We start from the raw sequence: 22,895 nt of genomic DNA, 5'->3' as shown, positions 1-22,895 counted from the left end.
CCCCCAGGAGAACCACACATTCCACAATCCAAGGCTGGGCTCCGGCTTGGGGGCAGGGTAGGTCTCAGAACCTGCTCCCTCGGGCTTCTGACGCTCTGGGGTAAAATGAGGTTGTCCAGATAACCTTCTCCACCCCTCTCCCTGATTTTCCTAATTCTAGCTTGCAAGTAGAGAAGATATTTCATGTCTTTAAAAATAATAATAATTCCAGACGAAATTTGAAGGCAATAAATACAGAATCTGAAATCTGGTAAGCTCCTTTATCTCTTTTTTTCTTTTTAGAAAAAAAAAAAATTCAAACTGTGTTCAAATACCCCCCCACTTCCCTTCACCATATCGCTTCTCTCCCCATGGATCCAGGCTTTTAAAATGCTGGCTGGGATGTTACACAGACCAACAACCCAAACAGCAGCATCAGCAACAAAAACTCCCCTTTTTCATCAGCCCCAAGATTGTGAAAATCACAGGAAGTCCAGGTTGGCTCTGGCATTTATAGCACTGACATACATTCAGCCCAGAGAAGCTCTGGTGACAGGCTTTCTAAACAAGGCCCTGTCCCGGGCCCCCTCATCAGGCCTGGAGTCCAGTAACCACCCCCTCACACCATACACCACGAATACACCAGCCAAGCCTTTCCTGGTCTGGGAAGGGAAGAGAAGAAAGACAAAGACCTGGGGGTTCTGTACTCTTCGGTGGGTCCAGGTTTCCATCTTAGCTGCCTCTGGCTTCTGCAGTTTAAATCTTGCCTGCCCTTGAGGCAAGAGGGGCCAGCGGGTCCTTGGAGGGCAGCGAGGAGACAGCAGTCATCTTGACTCCATCCCTGGCGGTCCCCTGAGTCCCTCTCCCCCCTCAGCTCCAACCAGAGATGCATCCTGCAGATTCGGGAGGCAGAGAGCTGAGGAGGAGGGGGCTGAAAGGCTGGTCTACTTAGCCAGTCCAGGCAATGTTCCTGCGAGTCCTAAAGGAAGCCCTGGTGGTCATTTCTCATCTCCTTGCTGGCAGAAAGAGTCAACCCAGAAAATGTCCAAACCTGGGAGAATGTCTTCCTTGAGGCCTCCAATCGCACTTGTCTTTACCCCAGGCCCTCATTTTTCCTCTGAGGGCGAAGTCCTGTTGGTGAATATGTGTGGGTGGGAGGGGAGGGGTCTTTCCTGAGGATTCGAGCAGAGTCCACGCTCCTCATGGCTCCGCCTGGAATGGCTCTGCTACTGCAGGCCACTGTGGGTCACTGGGTGACCGTGGGGCTTAACACCCCCCCAGCTGGCCCCAGAACGCCGGGGACAGAGCCTGGCACCGAGCCTTGCAGGGAAGACACGGGACTCAGGGGCTCGGGGACGCTTCTCAGGGGACCCGGCTGCGGCTGGGGGGGCTGGGGCTGGGGGGGCTGGGGCTGGGGGGGCTGCTGCTGCTGCAGCTTCTTCTTGTTAATCTTCCTCTCCTTCGCTCTGCGGTTCTGAAACCAAATTTTAACCTGGAAACGAAAAGGTGGAGAAAAACAGAAGGTGGTGAAGAGGATTCCCAGGAAAAAAGGGGCAGGATTCGGCACTAGCGCCCATGTCCCCTTCTCCAGCCAAAGAAGTGCCCTCGGGACCTGAAGGACCCCAGGGTGTCACACAGCTTTTCCTGGGACCTCCCATAAGAGCCCAGTGCTGGAGCGGTTCCCAAGCCCAGCTCAGCCTCAAGAGAGAAGAGCCTCCCTCCCTCCTTGTTCCCCAGGTTTCCTTCCAAAGCAACCTTTATCTACAACTTTACTAGAAAAGTTCAGGGTCTCAGAACCCAGGAAAACAGAAACTGCCAGGCCCTTTCCACACCAAGCAAGAGGAGGCTAGGGCTGGATGTACTTCAAAATGACAACCTTTGGCCTCTCAAAGCTGAACTGAAATGTATTAGTCCTCACCTTGGGGCTGAGAATGAATTTTACTGTGGGGTTTTTCCTGGCTGTGAATTTGACCTGCTGTTTGTTTGTTTGTTTTGGTTTTTTTCCTAGACCATATAGAGCAGTCAGGAGCAAAGCCCCACCCCTCTAGTTTTTAATGGGCAGCACATTGGGGCCTTATATTAATTTTTTCCTCAGTACAGTGCTGGGTACAAAGAAAGTAAGTCTTTATTGACCCAAATAGAGTTCTGGGTTCAACTATACTCAGTTTTTTCTTGTACCTCCCAGGTTCCCCAAAACAGAAAAAAAAAAAAATCAACAATATTAAAAAAAAAAAAAAAAGACAACTAGAGGTAGAAGAAGCCTTTTAAAAAAGCATCTAGAAGGAAAATGCTCTCCATCCTCTTGCTTTAATCTCCCCACAGAACTAGATGGATCTTGGGGCCTGGTACCTAACCCTCCCCACTGGACACCCCTGGGTAGTAACCAGGCCCTGGAGGGTTCCCACCTGCCTCTCGGAGAGCCCCAGCGTGGCGGCCAGCTCGGCTTTCCTCCGGATGGTGATGTAGCGACTATAGTGAAACTCCTTCTCCAGCTCCAAACGCTGGTGGTCCGTGTACACGACTCGGTATTTGTCTTTCGTCCTGGTTTTCACTGCGCGGGAAGGCAGAGTTAGTGCTGAGAACGGTGAGGCAGCCCATCAGTCATGGGTAATGACAAACCTTTCTAACCCAAGAGCCAGTTCTCTTCCTCCACCGCCCTGGGAGGCCGAGGTTTGGCTGGTTCCTGCTGAGTTTGACCAGACCCCCCAGACGGTCCTGGGGGGAGGGTGTGGGGCTACCCCGGAGAACTAAACTAGTCGTGGGATTGAGTGGTTTTTGAAAACTAAGAAAAACGAAACATTCATATAAGCAGTAGATAGCAGAATCCCACCGCTGGCTTTGGAAACCAAATACAGGACCTGAGCGGGCGAGGCCCAGAGGGAAAGAGGGCAGGGCAGAGTCACGAGAGTACTGGGAACATTCAGATTTTCAGGCCTACCGGAGACAGAAGCCCACCCTAAAAACAGCTGGGATGGTGGGTATGTGATGGTGGTGGTGGTGTGTTACTTTCTGTTTTAGTAGAAGTGGAAAGGGGAGTGCAGCAGCTGTCTGGTTCCCTCAAGTCACCAGAACCCCCCCCCCCCCATGGAGTGGAATTCTGAGCTGGGGTCTGGCAGGCAGATAATGCCTCTGGCTGGGGTCACTCTATAACTGGCCGAGCCTGGTTTGGCATTTGGCACTCTTTCATTTTTAATCCTGCGTTTATTTCTGCTGCAAACCCTACCAGAGCTATCCTGACCAGTGATCTATGCTCATTGGATTGAGTCAACATATTAAACCTTGGATTGATTGTTTTACTGAAGGGCCTTGACAAATAGTGAGACACAGTCGGAGCAGGCCGGAGCCTGGCGTCTGCACCAGGTCTGTCCCGGGTCAGCCCCCGGCAGAGCCCCGCTGAGGAGCTCTTCTCTCTCGCTCGGCCCCAGGTCGGGGTCTTCTCCCAGCAGAACAGGTTCAATCGCCCTGTGCCCGGCGCTACAGGAAGATCTAAAGGGTCTGGGAGTTGCTCGGAGGTGTTTTATGCCCCGCAGGCCGACTTTGTTCAGGTAAAACCCTTTGCAAACCACAACAAAAGCGCCCTGGGAAGATACAGGCCGGATCAGAGGGAGCTCCCCAGAGCCGCTGAAAGGAGAACACAGCCGCAAACAATGCAGGACAAGGCGATCTTATCAAAGAAAAGCCCTTTCAATGCCTTAATAACAAGCGCATTCTGTTTGAATTACCACTACTGAGCAAATGGCGGCCCGGCTTTCATCCCCCTCCCCGCCAGGCGCATTCACAACAACACGGCGGGCAGGCGCATTTGAATGCGCGCAGCGGCCCCGACCCTGCGCCCGCGAAGAGAGTAAAGGCAACTGACACGTCCCGGGAGCCCGCGCTGCCACCTCCAAGCCACTCGAGCTGCCAGCGCTAGGGGCCCCTTCGTACAGATGAGGAAACTGAGAATCAGACGAGGTCACGCAGAGAGTGTAAGGCGGGGCTGGCACCGGAGCCTGGTTGGAGCCACAAAGGAGACAGCTCCGGGGCTGGAGAGCCGCGCGCAAAGCTCTCCCACCCGAACTCTCCGGTAGCCGTACTCGCCTTGGGGTACTCAGAAGCGGCTCTGGCTCGGGGGCTGCCCTTTCAGTATCCCGGAGGGACCGGGTGACCGGGACTCCCGTGCGCCCTGCGGCCCGCACCCCAAGGGCCTTGGAGGTGCCCCGCACCCCCTGGGAACCCAGGAGGGGGCTGGAGGAGGGAAGAGATGAGAGGGACTTGTCAGAATTCATTATTGACTGCGAAAGTCACCACCCTCTTTCCGGGCCCTAAAAGAGACAATGGCAGGGCCGCGAAGGTGTATATCAAAGCGGGCCGGGCCGAGTACCACCCCCGCTCGCCCCTTGACAGATGACGCTCCGCAGAGGAGTCGGGCTCCGGCCCGCAGGCCCCGGCCTCCCCACATTAACATCACAAGGGCGCCCGGCGCCGACTGCGGCCTTGCCACCTCGGCGCGGGACTTCACAGCGGCCCCTCATCTGCTGACCCCGCGGCCTGGGCTCCCGCGGCTCCCCTCCCTCTCCCCCCCGCCCGGCCCCTGCTCCGCAGCCACTCTCCCGGGACGCGCCAAGGGTCTCCCTTAGGCGGCCCCGGCCCCGCCAGCTGCGCCCCAGGCAGGCTCTGTAGCAAAGGGCCTTCCTTGGGAGCGCGCTCTGTACAGGCGAGGGCGCCTCCTCTCCGGGAAGGGACGGAGCCGAGGTTCCAGGTCGGCCCTGAGGCCTTCTCTCCGGGCAGCCGCATTTCCCACCTGGTCGGTCCCGGCATGTGCCCGGTGACGCAAAAACCGATGCCCAGAGACAGCCCCCAACGGCTGCTCTGATTTATACGGCTGTAATTGGCTATAAACGTCTGCAAAGTGGCCGTAACCTGCATGCGGGCTGGGCTGGGCCAGAAAGGAGGAAAGAGGAAAAAGCGGAAGTGCAGAGGGCTGGGAAAGACTTCCCGGAGTGAAAGGGGAGCCAACAGGACTCTCCCACCACACCTATTGAACTTCCTTACCACCGTGACACACATTCCGACACCAGAGCGGGCAGACCCGGACCCAGGAGCCCACACAGTCCAGCCAACCTAGGATCTCTGCGCGCGCGCGCACACACACACACACACACACACACACACACACACACACACACACACACACACACACACACACACACACACGACCCTGGAAAGGAGGGTTCCGGAGAAATGATCCCTGCCTGGAGCAGAGGCTGAATCCACACCACGACCTCCTCCCCTTCTCCTTCTGCAGACACGAGGGAACTCCCAGGGCATCTTGTCCCAGCCCTTCGGCTTTTGATTGAAATAACCCCTTTGCAGATCAAAGGTTCAATGACCCGGGCGCCCCCCCAGTTCCCGACTTAGCTCCTGGGGCCAACACCGTCTTTCCAGCTTCAGCAGCTTTGCCCGGTCTCCCTACGCGCTGGAGCTGCGATACCTAGAGTTGGTCCGAATGGCCAAAGCTGGTCCCACGCGCGGCCTCGCCGCCCTCCCGGCCCCCAGGCCACCACTCTTCCCGAGTGGCCCGGACGGCGTACACAGACGGCCTCGGGCCCGGCCCGGGGGAGCGCCAGGGAAGCCGCGCACCGAGCGAGCGCGAGTGGCAGCCAGTGTGGAGGGCGATCCCCGCTCCCGTGCAGCCGCGCTCCGCCGACACTGCCGCGAGTCTCCCCCGGGAGTCTCCGGACGTGATGAATGAGGGACGGGCGGAGAGAGGAAGCCTGTCCGCCCTACGGGCTCGAGAGCCCACGAGATTCACTCCAGACCCCCGCCAGCCCAGGCGCAGGGGCCAGAGAAGCCCCCCGACGTTGTCTCCCTGCCCCGCCCCCCCCCCCGCACCCCCGGCGCTGAGTCCCCCGACCGCCCGGGACGCCGGTCCGCAGCCGGCGGCCGAGGCCGCGCCCTCCCCGGGCGCCCGCCGCCAGGGCGCCGCGGCGCTTACCTTGGCTGCCGAGCGACGGCTGCGCGGGCTTCCGCATCCACTCGCACAGGTTCCGCCGCTGGCCGCCGGGGGACAGCTGCTCGGCGGCGGCGGGGGCGGCGGGCCCGGGGGCGCCGGGGTTGAGCGTCTGCAGCAAGCCCGAGGCGCAGGAGGGCGCGGCGGCCGGGTGGTGCGCGTGGTGGTGCGGGTGGTGGTGCGGGTGGTAGTCGGCGGGGCTGCCGTAGCCCATGGCGGCGGCCGGGGAGCCCCCGTTGAGGCCGTGCGCCACGGCGTTGGCGGCCGCCGCGCCCCCCGGCGCGTAGCCGTTCCAGTCCTCGCGGAGCGGGGCGCCGTACGCGGCCGGCCAGGACGGCCCCGGGGACTGCGCGCTGTCCAAGTTCGCGGCGGCGGCGGCCGCGGCCGCCACATGGTAGCCGCCGTAGTCCGGGTACTGCGGGGGGCTGACGAAGTTCTGCGGGGCCAGGTTGAGGCCGCCGGAGTGGCGCACGGAGCTGGGATACATGCTCACGTCCTTGTCCAGGAGGTAGCTCACGTACATGGTGGCGAGGGCCCGACGGCAAACCTCACCATGCTGCCCGGGGACGGACGCTGGGGGCTGCCGGGGGCCGCGCTGAGGAAGGGGCGAGGGGGGCGCAGGAGCGGCGGGTGGCTGCGCCCCGGCCCGCGGTGCTCCGCCGGCTCCTCGCCGCGCTTCTGCCTCTGAGGCGGTCCCTCCCTCTGGCCTGCCTCCTCCCTCCCTCCCTCCCTCCCTCCCTCCCTTTCTTCCTTCTTTCCTCCCACCTCCTTCCCGCTAGGCTGCAGAGGCGGGGAAGACCCGCCACAGGCTGGCGTGCGGAGCCCCAGGCCGGCGGCCTTACGTGATTAACGAGTGTTTACAAGACTCTATTAGTAATGACACAGACACCAATGGCTGGAGACGTCGAGGCGCAGCGCGCACCCGGCGCACAACCCCCCGAAACACGATTTGCATTTTAAAAGATAAGGGGAGGGGGGAGCTCGCGAGAGAGCAGCGACCCATCACAGCTAAATATTCAAACCTTTATTGTGGAGAGTTTCCTCCTTCCAACCTGGTGCACTTTAACCTCCAATCACAGGTTCAAAGAATGAAATCAAGAGACTTGCAAAGGAGAGGGGGGAAGAGCTGTCTTGGTGGGAATCTGGGTTTAGAAACCAAGGAGTCGTGTTTATGCATTTGCTGGGAAGGGGTGGGGGGGTGGGGTGGTCAAGAAGCTCCTTCCGTCCCAAAGAGAAAAGAAAAGAGAAGCCATTGCTCTGACGACAGTGTTTCTGGCCAACCCTGGAGGTGACGAGTCGAGCTAGGCGAGATGGGCCGGTTCCTTTCCGCTCTGCGCCCCTGGCCAGAACGATCGTGCGCCCCAAACAACTGTCACCGCTGATCATTTATTTTCTTCCCCAAGGAAACCGCTGGCCCTCCACACGAGATAAATTAAGACCCCAGCTGCAGGATGCATCTCGAGTTCATCTCACATTTGGGATTCAAGTTAAATTAAAGCAATTAAACATTTTTGTAAGATTTTTTTTTATGTGGACCATTTTTAAAGTTTTTATTAAACTTACTGCAATAACGCTTCTGTTCTATGTCCTGGTCCCTTGGCCGTGAGGCACGTGGGATCCCAGCTCCTCCACCAAGGTTCAAACCCACACCCCCCACTTCACCACTGGAAGGTGAAGTCTCAACCACTGGACCGCCAGGGAAGTCACTAAAGCAATCACATTTTTAAAAAAGCATTTACACTCAAGATTCAAAAGTCAACTGCAAACCACGAAAGGATTGATAGAAGTCAGCTTAGTGGAGGGAGCAGGAGGGCTTGCTGGAGATCTGGTGACGTGCTGTTTCTTGAGGAGGATACTGGTGTGTTTGTTTGTGAAAATTAAGCAAGTTACAGTTATATGTTTATCAACTTAAATACGTGATTAAAAATCAAGGAAAGGGGAGTCTAGAGTTTCTGCTATACGTACCTAGGTGTTTATGTCATACATCATACTTATAGCTTACAAACACTTTCTCATTTGCAAAGTAAGGCATTTCTCCAGAGGAAACTGTTTTTCCTCTCCAGGAGATGGGAAGGGAACCCCAGGCCATTACTAAAGATTGCTCCTAAAAAGCCCCCCCCCCGCCACCCGTGGGGAAGGATTGAGAGAGGATCCTCCTTGGGTTTTGAAGCACTGTGTCCCAGGGGCCGGGGCTGGAAGTAGTGACTGTGGGGACCTGTACTGCACGGCCTGCCTCAGGACCTGCCACGACGGATGAGAGGACAGGAGCACAGGGCGACCAGATTCACTCCCGCAGGCGTCCATCTCGGTTTAGTGACTGCGGGGAGTGGGCCTGCGGTCACTGTCTGCCTGCCTTCTCTCCGAGCCCAGACAGAGCTGCCAGACTCAGATGTGAGGATCGCAGCGGCCGGGGCGGCAGGCTGGGCTGGCCGGCCGGGTGGCTTTGAGTGTTCTGGGAACCAGCGGGGCGCAGCCACTCTCCTGCTGATCTGCCCCTGTCGGTTCTCACCAGCGAACACTCTCTGGCATGTGTCACTTCCTCTCCGTCATCTCTGGGGCTCCTTCCAGTGTCCTTCATCTTCCTGGATCCTCACATCTCCCTGGATTGGGAATAAAGCGGGTGTCCTCATCGTCCCCATTTTGCAGATGACACCCATGCCGCCGCAGAGCGCAGAGAAGCCTGGCCCAAGCAGGATCAGGGCCGCGGATCTCCTGCTGGCCGGTCCATCCCGTCCTTTGTGTTTCCTAAGGAAGAAGATTAAAATTGGCTGAGGGTGGAGTGGGGCGCGAACTGGGCATCCGACGGGTGGAGACTGGGGCAGATCGTCCTTGGGGACCTCCTGGGCCTGGCCCGGACAGCTGGGTGTCATAGGACCTCTTGAGAAATAAAAGAGGAAACAAATTGCAAACCCCAATACAGAATCCAAATCACTGAATGGGGAGGGGGCACACAAGGGGCGTGGGCGTCTGCAGTCCTGATGGGGCGGGGATGTGGGAGGTTAAGTGGTGGGCACTGCAGACTTTTGATCTAGCAAACATCTTCCTCCTCTTCCTGGGAGACACAATCCCTCTTTCCGCCCCCCACCCCCCCCCCCCCAAGCCTCCAGCTCTGGCAGCCGGGGCCCAGGCTGGAGCCTGTGTCTTCGGAATGTGGGCATTCTTTGGAACAATCGCTTTATTGGGGACAGCCGTCCCCTCGGCCCTGCGGTGGCCGCTTCCTGCCTGCGCTTTTATGGCGCAGCCGCCGGCCGCTGGCTAATTGTCCCGGTTTTCCAGCTGTGTCTCTGTGCTCTGCCCTGGAGAAAGGGCCCTGGCCTGCCTGCCCAAATGCTTTGGGAGCGGCCAGGGTGGGTTGGGCCCCAGGGGTCACGCCAGGCCCTGGAGCTGGCCAGATCTCAGTGAGGTCCATGCTCCCATGAGGGCTGGAGAAAGGACCCTGATGGGTTTCCTTCATGGAAAAGTGGGTCCCCAGGGCAGAAGCACGGTCCCCCCCCCCATGGTCCTGGGCCCTGGGCTGTGGGTGAGAGGAAAGGAGCTAAAAATGATGTCCTTGGACAGCTCCTCAGAGTGGAAATGTCCCCTCACATCTGGGTGGCCCTCAGCCAAGAGAGTTCCTGCAGGGGCAGGGTGTCGGGAGCAGTCAGAGAGAGGTGGAAGGTGGCTGATGAGAAGGGAGCTTGGATGTCTTTTCATCTGGATGGCTTAGCCTCTGACAGCTTTTTGTCAGGTGCCTATCCTCTGGATACCTGCTCAGAACGGGGGGAGGGGAGGCAGGTCCTCCTGTCTCTGGGTGCAGGTGTGTGGCCCTGGGAGGATGCAGGTGCCACCTGCAATAGGGCCCCAAGCAGAGATCCAAGGTGCTTGGTGGCTTTCTTAGAGCCTTTTGGCCTGAGCTGAGAACCATCTTGGATGGTCCTCCCCAGCCTCGCCTGCTCCAGGCTCTGTTCCAGCCAGCACCTCCATCTCCAGAAAAGAACCTTCAGCGAATTGCTCTGGGTGAGGCAAACTTGTTTGGGAAGCTTGGGGCTGGGGTTGGGCTGAGTCTGAAGCTGTGACCCCACGGAGCCAGAGCTCGAGCAGGCTATTTAGGGCAGGAGAGGGTGGGAATAGAGCGTTCCAGGTAAATAAAGCCCCCGGAAGTCTCCAGAGGCAGCCACGACTCGGGCTATCAAAGAGACGTCTCTTTGTTACTGACAGTGCAGAGGCCACTCCACATTCCTCGGAGTGGGTCGGGGCTTCGAGGATCCCGGCCGATGGCAAGGGCAGGGGCACAGAGGGGGGTGGGGAGCAGGAGGCACCAGAAGGGGCGGGCTGCTCCTCCAAGCAGATGAGACACTCCTTGAATCCACAGATCATTGACAGGGCTCCCTCCCTGCTCAAAGGTCCCCAGTGTTTGCTCCAGCTTGGGGGACCCTGCTTTTCCCCATATTTGTGGCTCCTGGAACTGGGGCGTCTGTGACCCTTGTAACCCAGATAGGGCCGGCTGTCTGTATCCACCTTAGCTTGCAGACCTACTTTCTGAAACCCTTTTAGATCCAGGAAATTATCCAAATAGTGCAGCCCTTGCAGACTCCCTGGCCTTGCCTGCACAGGAAGCCTTCACCCTGCGCTGACCTGAATCCCCAGGATCATTAAGGAAGAGTGAGAAGCGAGAGAGTCCTGTCTGATAAAATTATTCAGCTTGGCATCTATATTGCTGTGGAAAAACGACTCAATCGCTACTTACTTTGGAGTTGGGGAGTTCTTGGGCCATCGCACTCAATCGGCAACCCCCTGACACAAAGGAAGGCTCTATAATGGGTGGTTTGACCCTCAACAAACCCTGCCCTGCCACAGCCTGACCTGCCAGCATCTCTGGCAAGGAAATCAATCACAGTGTCCTTTCTGCAGGGCCTCCCCAGAGTCCATCCCCTGCTCAGCCCCATCAGGTCACAAAGGAGCCCAACATGTCCATCCTGAACAGCAGGGAGGGGCCGCAGCTGCCCGCAGCTGCCCCGGCCGGAGCAGATGTGTCCCCGCCCAACGGAGGCAAGAATGTTTTCCCCCAAGCAAACTGAGTCTCTGGTCCTCTCTACCTGAGGAAAAGTTCCTGAAATTGTAAGAGGTCATTGGTGGACTAGAGTTTTAACACTGAGGGTGCAGGAGAATGGAGAAAACAGGAAGCTTCCTCACCCAGGGCAAGGAATGCATTTTTTCTCCGCTCAAAGCCAGGAGAGCTAGGAAAATAAAGAGCCTCAGGAGAGGGGCTGATATTTGGGTGCAGAAATCTGGTTTTGCTCACTGGCTGAAAGTTATGTGAATAAATGTTGGTTACCCATTTTCTCCGCCCCCCCCCCTTTTTTCTAAAATCAGACTGTGGACACGGTGTGGATGTTGTATGACACACTCTAATTCTGTGTGATGCGTGGTGAGCACAGAGCATCATTTAAAGCCCTGAGATGGAGCACTTGGGATCTCACCCCAGAGGGAAACCCTTGATGCTGGGGAGGACTAGGCCCCCAGGCCAGCAACACCTAAATGTTATCACGTGGCTTTGACGTGGAGTTATCGTTTGCTCACTCACCAATGTCTTGTGCCCAGAGTGACTTTTGCTTGTCATATGGAAATATGTTCCTAGGAAGCTCTACACAGTAGCCTTTCTGTGGCTGAGGGAAGGGGCTCAGATAAAGGTTCAGCTCTCCTTGAGTCACTGGGCCTATTGGGAAGCTACTCTCCCAAGAGGGGGGACAGAGGACTTAGTGTCTGTAGTCCTTCTGTTTTACAAAGGAGAACTCTGAGGCCCTGAGAGGTTGGCTGAGGTTCCTAAGGTCACACAGCTAGCTGTTCCAGTCACTGACATTAAATGAGCTCCTATAGGTGCATTCTTTGTAACCAGAGCACTCTGTACAGATGTTAATTATTACTAAGGCTGCTGGTGCCACCCTGGAAACACTGCCTCCCCAACCGAAAACCAACTGGCCTCATTGCCGGAATCCAAACTCCCCACCCCCACCCCACACACCAGATAGTTCCAGAACAATCAGGTTCAGCTGTTGTGACAATTCTGACTGCTTTCCGCGTCGTATTTATTTCTCCCTTTCACAGGCACCTGCTAACTGCGGTTTATTAGTTTATTGAATGGTGAGTTTTCCATAGATTCCATCCAGATTTTTCCCCAGTTGCCAGTGAAGGTATCCATCTACTTTTGTCCCACAGTAAATACTTTCTGAAGAAGAGCTGGTCTGTATTTTTGAGTCGGAACCCATATTCTGTGGCTGATCTCTGGAAGTATGTCAAATTTTAAATCAGCAAAGGCTGTGCAAAGAAATTAGGCTGCCTTTTTTCCCCGTTCTCTACCTTCCCACACCAGTGTCCGTGCCCATCTTTTGGACACACAGATCCCAGAGCGTGCCTGATGAAAAGGAGCCCCCATTCAGTTTCCCGGTAACATAGGTGAGTGGGACTGGGCTCGGGAATTCCCAGCGGGAGCGCTCTCCTGGGCCCTCTGCACGCTGGCTGGCCTTGGACATTTCAAGGAGGGAAAGTCGGCGAAGCAGCCCCACCATCTCGGAAGGCAGTGTGCGTGGAGGGGTTGAAGGGTTACGGAAACTGAAATCAGCTCCTTGCTCTCCAACTTTTCTTATAGTTGCCATCTTGCTTTTTATAACGAATTAGTAAATAAAAGTATTAATTATTCACCCTGGAACGCGCGTCACCACTTCTGCGCCCCCTCCCCCGACATCTCTGGGCGCGCCCCGGCCCTCTCCCTACCCCAAGCCGCGCGGTCGCGGTCCCCGCTGTCGGGGTTTGTCTCCCGCCTCCTGCGCACCGGAGCGCGGAAACCAGAAAACATCTCCGAGGCCGGCACAAGCCAAGGACGTGTCACTATTTGAGTAAAGATGTGGCAGGAGAAAACTGCCCTGCCAGACCTCGGGCAGCCTCGGGTGGCCCGCCCGCAAGAGGACCGGCCTGGCCTCTCTGCTTCTACCGAGAAGAAAGCAGCAGCTCCCTGGATCTTCCCCGCCTGCGCCCACCTCTGCGTCCCGCGCTCAGGGCTTTGGAAGAGGCACCGCGCAGCTAGCCTTTCCTCCCCCTTGTCCCTCAGCTCCTTTGAAGGGGCGGATCTAGCGTCTTCCCCCACCCGTATCCCCTCCTGCAGAAATAAATAATTTCACCGACAAGCTTTGAGCCCTTGAAATGTAACTGTGTAATTGGAGACACAGACGGTGCCAGAGCGGGCCAGATTGCATCCCCTCTCGTTCTAAAAACCTTTGGGAATCTTGCCCTGGGGAGTCCTGCCTATCTTAGCTTGAGCATATTTACATAAAGAGCTCAGACTCTACGTTTTGGGGTCCATCTATCTAAGAGCTGGACTCACCCCAGGGTTGGGCAAGGTGCCTTCAATATAGTGCACTATTCCCAGTCTCAGGCCCAGGCTTTGGCGCTTGTATCCTGGGCCAGAAAACCCTCTTCACCAAGCAGCAGGTTTCTTGAGTGTGTCAGGAAAGCCGCCAAATTAGCCTGGCTGAAGGGAGGCAGGCATCTAGCCCCAGGCCCAAGGGCCCCACCTTTGCATCCAGGTCCTTTGTGATGTGCACCTGGTGCTCCTACATCCTGAGGAGGCTCGGGCAGCTGCCCATGGCAGGGGAGGCCCTGGAGTTGGCCTACGGGGACGGTGGGCACCACAGCTCACCTCCTTCTCTCCCACCTACCGCCCCAACCAGCTTCTGGCCTTCACCCTCACACTAGCAGGCGGCACCTGTAAGATGGAAAAGGGGAGTGGAGCTCCTTGATTAAAACTCCTGTGCTACCACAGTGGCTTCTCTCTGTGGAATGTAGCCCCCAACCAAGGGTGCGGTCGAACTGCTTTTTATGGAAAGGTTTTCTGCCTGCTGTTGCCCTCAGATCCCAGCTGGTCACTGATGGAGGTTCTTGTCTTCAAAAGGGCCACGTCTGCCTTCACGTCTTACCCTGTCTGCGGTGCGGTACGGCTTGTTTCTCCTCTGCCAACAGAAGCCTAAGGAGTATTTGCTGGGGTTCGTATGGCTGGGAGAGAGAGACAGAGGGGGGAGAATGTGGTGGGCTTCTCCTGTGTGAGTGACATTCTGGCCACCAGTGCAGAGAGCTGCCCAGTTTGCTGGGGCTCTGGAACCCCAGAGCTGGCCACCTCTGGCCAGAAAGCTTTCTATGGGCACCAACGTTCCTTCATCACCCACTTTATCAGTGCTCTAGGGTCCCATCTTCAATGGGGGAGGGTGTGTGTGTGAAATGTCTAGCACTCCTCAACGAGCATTATTCAATTATTTAAAAAATTATATTTAATGATTGATGGTTTCCTGGGGGCAGTGTGAGGTTCGAACGAACCAGCTCTCGTGGGCCCACCTCCGGGAGACACGGAAGGCCGCCGTCCCTGACCTTCAGGCCGGTCCAGCTTGGAGAACCCCCACTCCCAGACGCCTCTGCCCGCCCCCACGGGCGCCTCCGCAACGCCGCCAGCGCGGGGCTCTCTCCTGCCCACCAACCCCGCCCTCCCCCACGCTGCTTCCCCGGCGTTGTGCTGTCCCAGCTCCGGCTCCTGTACGTGTCCCAGAGCCAGAGAGACGCTTCCACTCACATGGAAATGTCGGGTGCAGCAACTAAGGTGGGAGAAGAAAAAAGAAGCAGACAAACCGCTGTGGGATAAAAGATGCCTTTATCCGTCCGTTTTGCTTTGAGGCTGGGGTTTAGCAGGAGAGGGTGAGGAGCCAAAAAGAGCTGGATAAGCGCTTTAGAATCCGCAAAGGCTGGTGGTGTCAACGGGCCGCAAAGGGAGCGAAGAATTGGAGCAGTGAGCTGGATAAATCGGGGGCAAAGCATGAAACTGTCTAGAGATATTCTGGTAAAGCGTGCGCGTGCGGGCAGGTGGACAAAAGGGCCCATTATCCGTGCGACTGCCTCGGGGCTCCCCGGCCTTTGTGCGCGGGCGTGGACGCCGTTCCAAGCGCAGCGCGCGCGCCCGCGGCGCCCGCGCGTCCCGACGTGCGTCGGGGGTCCGGGGTCCGCGGCCAGCGGGGTGGCTACGGCCCGAGGGGGTGGCCCCCGAGGAGGTCGGCGAGACGCAGGCGGCCGATCTTCTTCACCTCGCCCAGGGCGGTGCGCAGCTCTTGCGCGGGCAGGCAGCGCAGCCGGCGCGCCAGCTCGCGGAGCACCGCCTCCGGGTCTCTGAGCCGCGCGGCGAGCACGAAGGGGAAGCCGAAGCGCGCGCGGTACTGCGCGTTGAGCTCCGCCAGGCGGAGCCGCTCGGCCGCGCCCAGGCTCGTGAGGCCCGCGGCGCTCTGTTCCCGCAGCGACTCGGCGCTGAGCGCGCCCCGCTGCAGCTCGCAGCCCGCCAGGTCCGGGTGGCAGCGCAGGACGCCCTCCTGGCCTGCGGAGAAGCACAGACACGCGGCGGGAGCGCGCTGCGGCGCCGGGAAAGGCTTCCGAGGGAAGCGGGGTCCCAGGACCGGAGGAGGGGCTGCTAGGGGGGGTCCCGGAGGCTCGGGGCGCCCCCTGCACCCGCCCCTCCAGCTCGTCCCGAACCTCCATCCCCGCTGCATTCGGCCTCGGCCAGGACCCAGGGGCGGGGCGGGAAGTGACAAGTTTGTCCTTTGAGACCTTGGGGCCAGAAGAGTGGCGGGGAGAGGCCTCAGAGGCTCGGAATTTACGACTTGCTCGGGAGGGAGCAGGGACGCGATAAGGGAGCCCGAGCGCTCCGTATCTTTTCAAAGTCCTTTGCTCTCAGGGGGGCTTTGATGTCGAAGAGGGCCGGACACAAGGGCCTGAAGACTTCCTGCAAAAGCCAAGGAATGGGTTTCGCTCAGTTCCAAAGGAGAAGGGCGGGGAGGGCCCACAGGGATAACATCCATGGCGCTTGGCAAATAAATGCCCAGGATTTTGTGACCCTAAGTGTGAGTTCTGGGCTTCTGGAATCAGGCATCCAAAGAGCTTTGCAGATGATTAACTGCAAAGAAACCCATTTCCAGCCGAATTCTACGGCCCTTTGAATGAAAGTGGCTTCCTCCTTTTAAGAAAATAGCACCCACTCACCACCCACCCTGTCCGAGGCTCATTTCCCTTCTCTGACTGTAGATCTCAAAGAGCTCTCAGAGAATAACGTTTCCTCAGAAGACAGCGTCTGCTAATCTCCTAACGTTGGCCTAAAATTGGAAACCTCTGGTGTGATACCTGGGATTTTAAGTCCTAATCCGCAGGGGTTTTCCTGAGCCCTGGCCAATCCTTTTGCTTAGCTCTCTAAAGAGAGCATGAGAATCCTTGGGGCTGGGCAAGATTTCAGATATGGGAAGCAGGGGGCCGGATCTGTACAATGGGCTAATGACACCTAACTTGCTGAGTGGTGGTGAGGATTAGAGACATTCACTTGCCCAAACAGCGCCTAATGCTCCCAAACGTTCACTAAGCAGCCATAGTATTTGTCCTAGTAAACCCGGTGGAACTGGGCTGTGATGCGACTGGAAGCGTCTGACCCTGGGGCTGGGGACAGGCCTGGGGCTCCACTGGAAGAGGGGATCATTAACCCTCCCTTTAATTGTGGTATAAACTTCCCCTGCTTCAATCTTATAGTTCCTGCCCAATTAAAGGCTGATTGGGATTTTGCCGTCTAAGCATGGACCAGGGTCCTGAGAGGTGGGGAGACCTCGGGGGAACACCTACAGTGAAGAGAGGGTTCAGGGAGGCTCCGAGAAGGGTAGGGGACCTGTCCAAGGTCACTGAGCCAGGAGCTGCCTGCCCGGGGGGCCTTGGCTCCAAACTGCTGACTTTGGGGCACTGGCTGCCCCTTCAAGGTTAAGGGCAATTGAAAACGAAACTCATGTCACCAATAATCCCAGCTCTATAACACCACCATTTTAGAACTCCTCTCCTGGGCCCTGTCCCTGGGGCGCTGCAAAGGTGAGGTGGTTGATTCCCGTTTCTCGCGTCCAGCGCATCCGGGTGGTGCGAAAACACAGGTGATAAATTCCCTAGCTGGGTGCTCCCAGCCCTGGGCTGGGAGGTGGCTGTGCCGGGGCCGCTTCCCAGGCCTGAGGCTGAGCTGCACCCAAATCAGATCCAAACCCACCCAGCCTGGGCCCCCAAAACGGGCGGCGGCAGGGGGCCCGGGGAGCCGAGTCCTGGGTGGCTCACAGGCCGGACCGCAGGCCCTCGTGCCCGGTCCTTGCTTATTGAGATTTGCAAAGCCGCCCAGAGGCGAGGAGGTGAGGGCCCGAGACCCCGCCTTCTCACAGGCCTCCGTCTCTCCTCTCCCTTCCCCCTATGTCTTACTCTGCAGAGGCCCAGCTCCGGCGTGGAGGAGGCGGTTACTGGTGGGAGAGCCCGGCCGGGCTGGGGTCTGTGCCCTGGTGGCCCGTAGCAGACCCTCCTCTCCTGTGTGGGGCAGGGTCCCCCGCTCCCTGGCCCTGGCACCTCGCTTCTTACTCCGCTGGGCTGGTCTCCCCTCTTGAAAACATCAGCTGGGGTTAATGTTTGCCCAGGATTGAGCATGTGTTTTCCAATGTTTGCAGGAGAAGAGGAGGAAGAGGAAAGAAGAGAGGCTGAGAAAACGGCAGAGCCAAGAGAGGAAGAAAAGAGACTAGAAAAGAAGATTTACACACACACACACACACACACACACACACACACCCCTCAGCAGCAGATAAAGGAACAAGGTGGTATGGGGAGTCGGGCAGGGAACGGTAGCTCTGGAGAAATAGAACCTGACCCTGTTGAGCCAACGACTCCATCTTTATTGCCCCAAATCACTGACTCCTGAGTCCTGCCCAGGAGGGCACTGGTGCAGCTGCACTGGCCTGCAGGGCCCTGGTTCCTCTCTAGCACTGCATCCCCCAGGCACTCCCAGCCTCGGCCTGAAACACCAGTAGAGGCTGGAGACCTCGCCTGGGTAGTTCCCAACTCCGAGCCTCAGTCCTGCGGTCCTCCCACCTGGAATGCCCAAGCCTAGCCTGGTCAGTCAGTGTCCCATGCTTCACAGCTTTTCAGTGCTGCCTGTTCTTCAGTCTTTCCTAAAACCTGAATCAGTGCTGTCTTTGCCATTGCCACGTCTGGAGACTCAGGTGTGGACATGCATTATTTGCTGCGACCACAAACTATGAATCTTTGCACCTTGAAGAGTTCCTGGGACAGAGCTGACACTCCTTGTTTCAACAGGAGGAGAACAGGGCAGAGGATGGTGGCCACTGAAGAGCAGGCTGTTGGCCTGGAAGCCCATTGCAGTCCACCAGTGTCCCCACACTGTACCTACTGGTGTGCCCTCCCTTCTGGTGCAACAGGTCATCTGGACCAACCTCTCCACTTGTGTGCTTTGAGCCAGCCCCTCCTTCCATCTCAAAGGCTACAGTTTTAAACCTCAATCCCACCACCACCACTGTCTCGTCTTCATCAGCATCAACCTGCCCTAGAACCACTCACCCCATGAACACAATTAAAACCTTCCCTTTGATTCCCTGTTGTCCTCTAGTTCCTCCCTGCCTCTTGGCTCCTCCTTACAACAAAACTCCAAGGAATTGTCTTCTCAGAATCTCCACGTCCTCGCCTCCTTTCCAGGTTCACTCCATCAAGCTTCCAGCCCCACCCACCAACCTATCTGCACCCAACAGGTCACAAATAATGGACAGGGTGCTCAAGCCCAGCAACCAGTGCTCAGTCCTCTTCCCTCTCATTCTCTTGCGAGCATGTCACAGGGCTGGCCCTTTCTCCTTGGAAGATTACCGTTGCCTACCTCCTCTCACCTGTGGTCCTTGCTTTCCCAGATCACTAACAATGAAGTACCCCGGGACTCAGTACCCACGTCTCTTCCCTTCTGTATTCACTCTGATGCCCTCGGTGTTCTTGTCTAGTCCCATAGCTTTAAATACCATCAGTTCTTTCATGACACCCAGACTGAGTCTAATCCACAGCTTTCCACTGAGTTCCTTTGTCATGAGCCAGTTGAACACTCAATTGTCGTTTGGATAATTGCGAGGCATCTCAGACTTACCAAACCCCCATTCTCCATCCTGTCCTCTCAATTCTGAACTCTTCCTCATTGTAGAAAACAGACCGCCACCCAAGCCGTTGCTCAGATGAAAAACGGAGGAGTTATCTTTAATTTCTCTTTGTTTCTGACCTGCCTTTCCCCAACAAATCCATCAAAACCCCCTGCTGGCTCTAACTAAACTCTGTCTTGAGGATCTAGCCACATCTCTTCATCTCTCCTGCTCCAACTCTAGTCCCCCCCGACCATCACCTCTCACTTTTACTGCTACTGCGGTCCCTCTGCCTGATCCCTCTTCCCACCTATCCCTCCACTCTCCACCATTCTCCAACCACCTTGATCTTTCTGTGCCCCCAAATGCCAAAAGTCTCAAGTTACTTGTGTTAGGGTGGCCTTGTTCTAGATCTTCAGTGGCTCCCTTCTCAACTTTTGGTTTTAAACTCAAATGTGACTTCCTAAGAAAGACCTCTTTTATTACCTATTTTCCACCCTATTACAAATATTCTTCTAATAGTTTCTAGAATTGAAATGATCTTGTTTATTTATGTTAATCCTGTATCTCTTACTCGAATGTCAACTCATTGAAGGCAGAGACACATCTTGTGCAAGCTCTATCCCCAGAGCCTCGGACAATTCCTCAGGCATGGTGGGCACTCAGTACGTGTTTACTGACTGACACATCACCCTGGGGAAGGAGTGTTATATGTTCTTTGACTGAATGAACATATTTTAATAGCCCCATCTAAACACCTTATAGCCCGCATTTAAGGAATTTAATAGTATCCAGCTCTTTGATTCTTTCAACAAGTGTGTTCTGAAGTAAGAATTAAATAATGAATTATGGCATTATTACAATTCTAAAATGCCGCAAAGAGATTCATGATTAAGCCTATTATGACAATTTTATTGTTCTTTGATTTTTAACACAGATCAGTATTGAATTGGTTCGTCTTTGGCTCTGTGTGTGTGTGTGCGTGTGTGTGTGTGTGTACCTTCTTCCATTACTATTGCCATTTCTCTGGCTTGGAAATCAGGAATTGATTGGCTTGAAAGGGTATTTTGTCAATTAGAGCTGGAGCTAAATATTAGTCCTGGACTGCCACCTACTGGCCAGTAATCATCATAGTGTCTCCTGAAAGCATTGTCAAGCTTGGGTTCCTCTAGAAACAGGATTTTCAGTTTTAATGGTAGAGAGTTTTCTTAGATCATCTGAAACAAATCCTCGACTAGTTAGATCATCATATCCTGAACACCTCTGTAAGTCCCTTTTCGTTTTAGGACTCAAAGACTCCATTACACCCAGTTTGTTGCTTGCTATTCCAGGAGTAAAGCTAGACTATGCAGTGAATTCCAATTTGCTAGATTATTTAACCAGAGAGTTCCCTGGTGGTCTAGCGGTTAGAACTTGGCGCTTTCACTGCCATGGTTCAGGTTCAATCCTTGGTCGGGGAACTAAGATCCTGCAAGCCATGTAGCACGGCCAAGAGGGGAAAAGGGATTTTAAAAAAAAGCAAGAAAGAAAAGAAAAAGAAAAAAACCAAACCTCTCGGACATCAAGCTAAAATTAATGTTAATTGAGTAAATCAGTGGATGAATAAATGAAACCCCGGAAACTGTCTCTGAATTTTGCTTTCAATTCTCTGGAAAATCCTTTAAGAGCTGTTGGGTTGACGATCAGGGTTTGAATCCCTGTCCTGCCACTTTCTAGCTATGTCCTTGATCACTTTCTTAATCTCTCTGTGCCTCAGTTTTCTTATCTGTAAAATGGGGACAGTGGTGATCATCCTTGTTTTACAGGGTTATTATGAGGATTAAATGAGTTAACAAATGCGAAGTGTTTGGAAAGGTGCCTGAAACACAGCCACGGTAAGGGTTCAATGCATTTTAGTGACTGTTATTATTATTTCTGCTGCTAGCGTCACCTGTCTAATGCCATGAAGGTGATTAGATACGGAGCAAGGTGATTAGAGACAGGCTGGGCTCCCAGCTGCCTGAGGCAAGTGTGGACGCCAGCCTAGGGCGGAGAAGCAGGCTCCACCAGCAGGGACGTCCCTCCTGAGAACTGTGTCGAGTGCAGACGCAAACAAACTCCCTGGTGGCCCAGACTCCCTCCAGTCATTTTGTCCCACGGACCTGCCTCTAAAGTCACCCCAGTTAAAATGTGTGGGGGCGGGGTCATACCTGGATCGATCATCTTTCAAAATTCTCTTAGGAACAATTTCATGCACTCAGCAAACTTTCATCAAGTCCCCACATTGTCTCCACGGGTCCGTGTGCGATTCCGACACTGGCCGGGCTCCAGAGGTTGCCTGGTGTCTGAGGCCAGTGGGGGAGCCGGGAGTCGGCTCTGGAGGGGCCCCCGAGGAGTGGGCGAGGGACAACAGGGCCCCCACAGTTCCGTCAGCCTGATTGTATCCGCCTGTCCTCCCCTCTTCCTAAATGTGCCTAAAATGAATTACAATGAGTTCCTTATTTGGGAGAATGCCCTGACCATCGGAAACCATGCCGGGTGTGCAAGCCCTGGGCTCACAGGTGAGGGCCATTGTGGAAGAGAAGAGACGGTGTTTCTGCCTCAGCCCAGATCCCTGTGGAAGCCCCTCTGTGAAGGCAGCCCGTCCCCGTCCCCTCGCGGTCCCCTCAGCCCTTCCAGGCTTCTCCAGAGACCGTGAGGACAGCCGGGGAGGCGGCCTTGGCTGCTAAACTTTGGCCTCTGAACCCTGTGAGGCCATGTGTCCTTCTGAGTCACCAGGGGCTGGCCTGACCCTAAAGCTCCCCGTCTCCCCGCCCCGCACCCACAGGTGCCTCCTTGTCTCTCTACCCACAGAAGGTCAGCAGTTTCCTTCCCTTCCTCCAGAGGAGTCCTGCAGGTTTTTGTCTTCTCCCGCCTCACTCCCCCCCAGGGAGTTGCTGATGGGAGGGCGTTTACTTTCCTCAGCCGTCTGGTCCAGACCGGCCCTTGCTGGTGAAAAGTCAGCCGTTTGCTCGTTCCCCTGGGCTCCTGAGATAAGTGCGATACGGAGCTGTCTCCTCTCCTGCATACAGGACATTCCCGAAGCGGACACACGGCCCAGAGGGTGGGCCGCCAGCCTGACCTTTGGCCCCTGAGCCGCGGTGAGGCCTGAGGAGACCCTGCTTGTTCCTCTTTCCTGGTAACCCCTTCGCTTTAATATTTAACAGCCTGAGCCAACGGCCTCATTAAGTTACCTGAGCCAACGAAGGCTCTTGCCCTCCACTTTCCGCTGAGCTCTGCAAGGGCTGGATTCTCGACTACAAAGTCTGAAGGCACTTACTGACCCTCACGGCAAAAAGCTAGATACATATACCCGTCGTGAGCAACGAGGATCAAATATCTAAAAATATTTGGTAACAAAACAGAAGCAGATTCACAGGTTAGAGAACAAATGAGTGGTTACCCTTGAAGGGGGGTGGCGGGAGGAGAGGCGGTCTGGGCCGGGGGAGGGAGGTACGAACTATTGGGTGTAAGACAGGCTGGAGGATGTATTGTACGAGGGAAATGTGGCCAATATTTTGTAATAATTCATGGAAAGTAACCTTTAAAATTGTATTAAATTTTTTTAACGTTAAAAACTAAAAAAAAGAAAGCCTCGTGACGCCCCCCCCCCCGCCCCATTTGTTTTGATACACACGTCTGCACTCCCTCTGTAGAGAATCTCAGGGTCTAACCACAAAGCCTTACCTGCCTGTGGAAGACCATCGATAAAGGCAAAAAAGTGCTTCTCTAAATCTTCCAAGTCAGAGAACGGGCGCTGGGACCAAACAGCAGCTGCGATCAGAGGACACCTCTCGACGACATTCCCAAACACATCCACAAATTCTCCGAAGTCCATGGAGTTGACCTTCTCAATGTCCATCGCCTGTGTTCCACGGGCAGCAGCCAGACCTGGGCTCCCCTCCGGGTGAGTGAGAGACGCGCGTCTC

At 55.9% G+C, this 22,895-nt stretch overlaps 2 protein-coding genes across 2 annotated transcripts; both read right to left on the bottom strand.

Moving 5' to 3' along the window:
* Positions 1–268: 268 nt before the first annotated feature.
* Positions 269–6,633, bottom strand: CDX2 (caudal type homeobox 2). Its single transcript, XM_057707727.1, has 3 exons — positions 5,957–6,633; positions 2,385–2,530; positions 269–1,471 (listed from the first exon to the last, which is right to left on the bottom strand). Exons 1-3 carry the CDS (start codon positions 6,492–6,494, stop codon positions 1,226–1,228), a joined length of 930 nt encoding a protein of 309 aa, XP_057563710.1. The 5' UTR covers positions 6,495–6,633; the 3' UTR covers positions 269–1,225.
* Positions 6,634–14,620: 7,987 nt separating this feature from the next.
* Positions 14,621–22,895, bottom strand: URAD (ureidoimidazoline (2-oxo-4-hydroxy-4-carboxy-5-) decarboxylase). The gene is made up of 2 exons (XM_057707929.1): positions 22,654–22,895; positions 14,621–15,353 (listed from the first exon to the last, which is right to left on the bottom strand). Exons 1-2 carry the CDS (start codon positions 22,826–22,828, stop codon positions 15,007–15,009), a joined length of 522 nt encoding a protein of 173 aa, XP_057563912.1. The 5' UTR covers positions 22,829–22,895; the 3' UTR covers positions 14,621–15,006.

This window comes from Hippopotamus amphibius, chromosome 14 (assembly GCF_030028045.1).
Source record: "Hippopotamus amphibius kiboko isolate mHipAmp2 chromosome 14, mHipAmp2.hap2, whole genome shotgun sequence".
In the NCBI taxonomy this organism is placed as follows: Eukaryota; Metazoa; Chordata; class Mammalia; order Artiodactyla; family Hippopotamidae; genus Hippopotamus; species Hippopotamus amphibius.
Note: the sequence above shows the minus strand (reverse complement) of the source record. Positions and strands in the feature narration are given on the sequence as shown.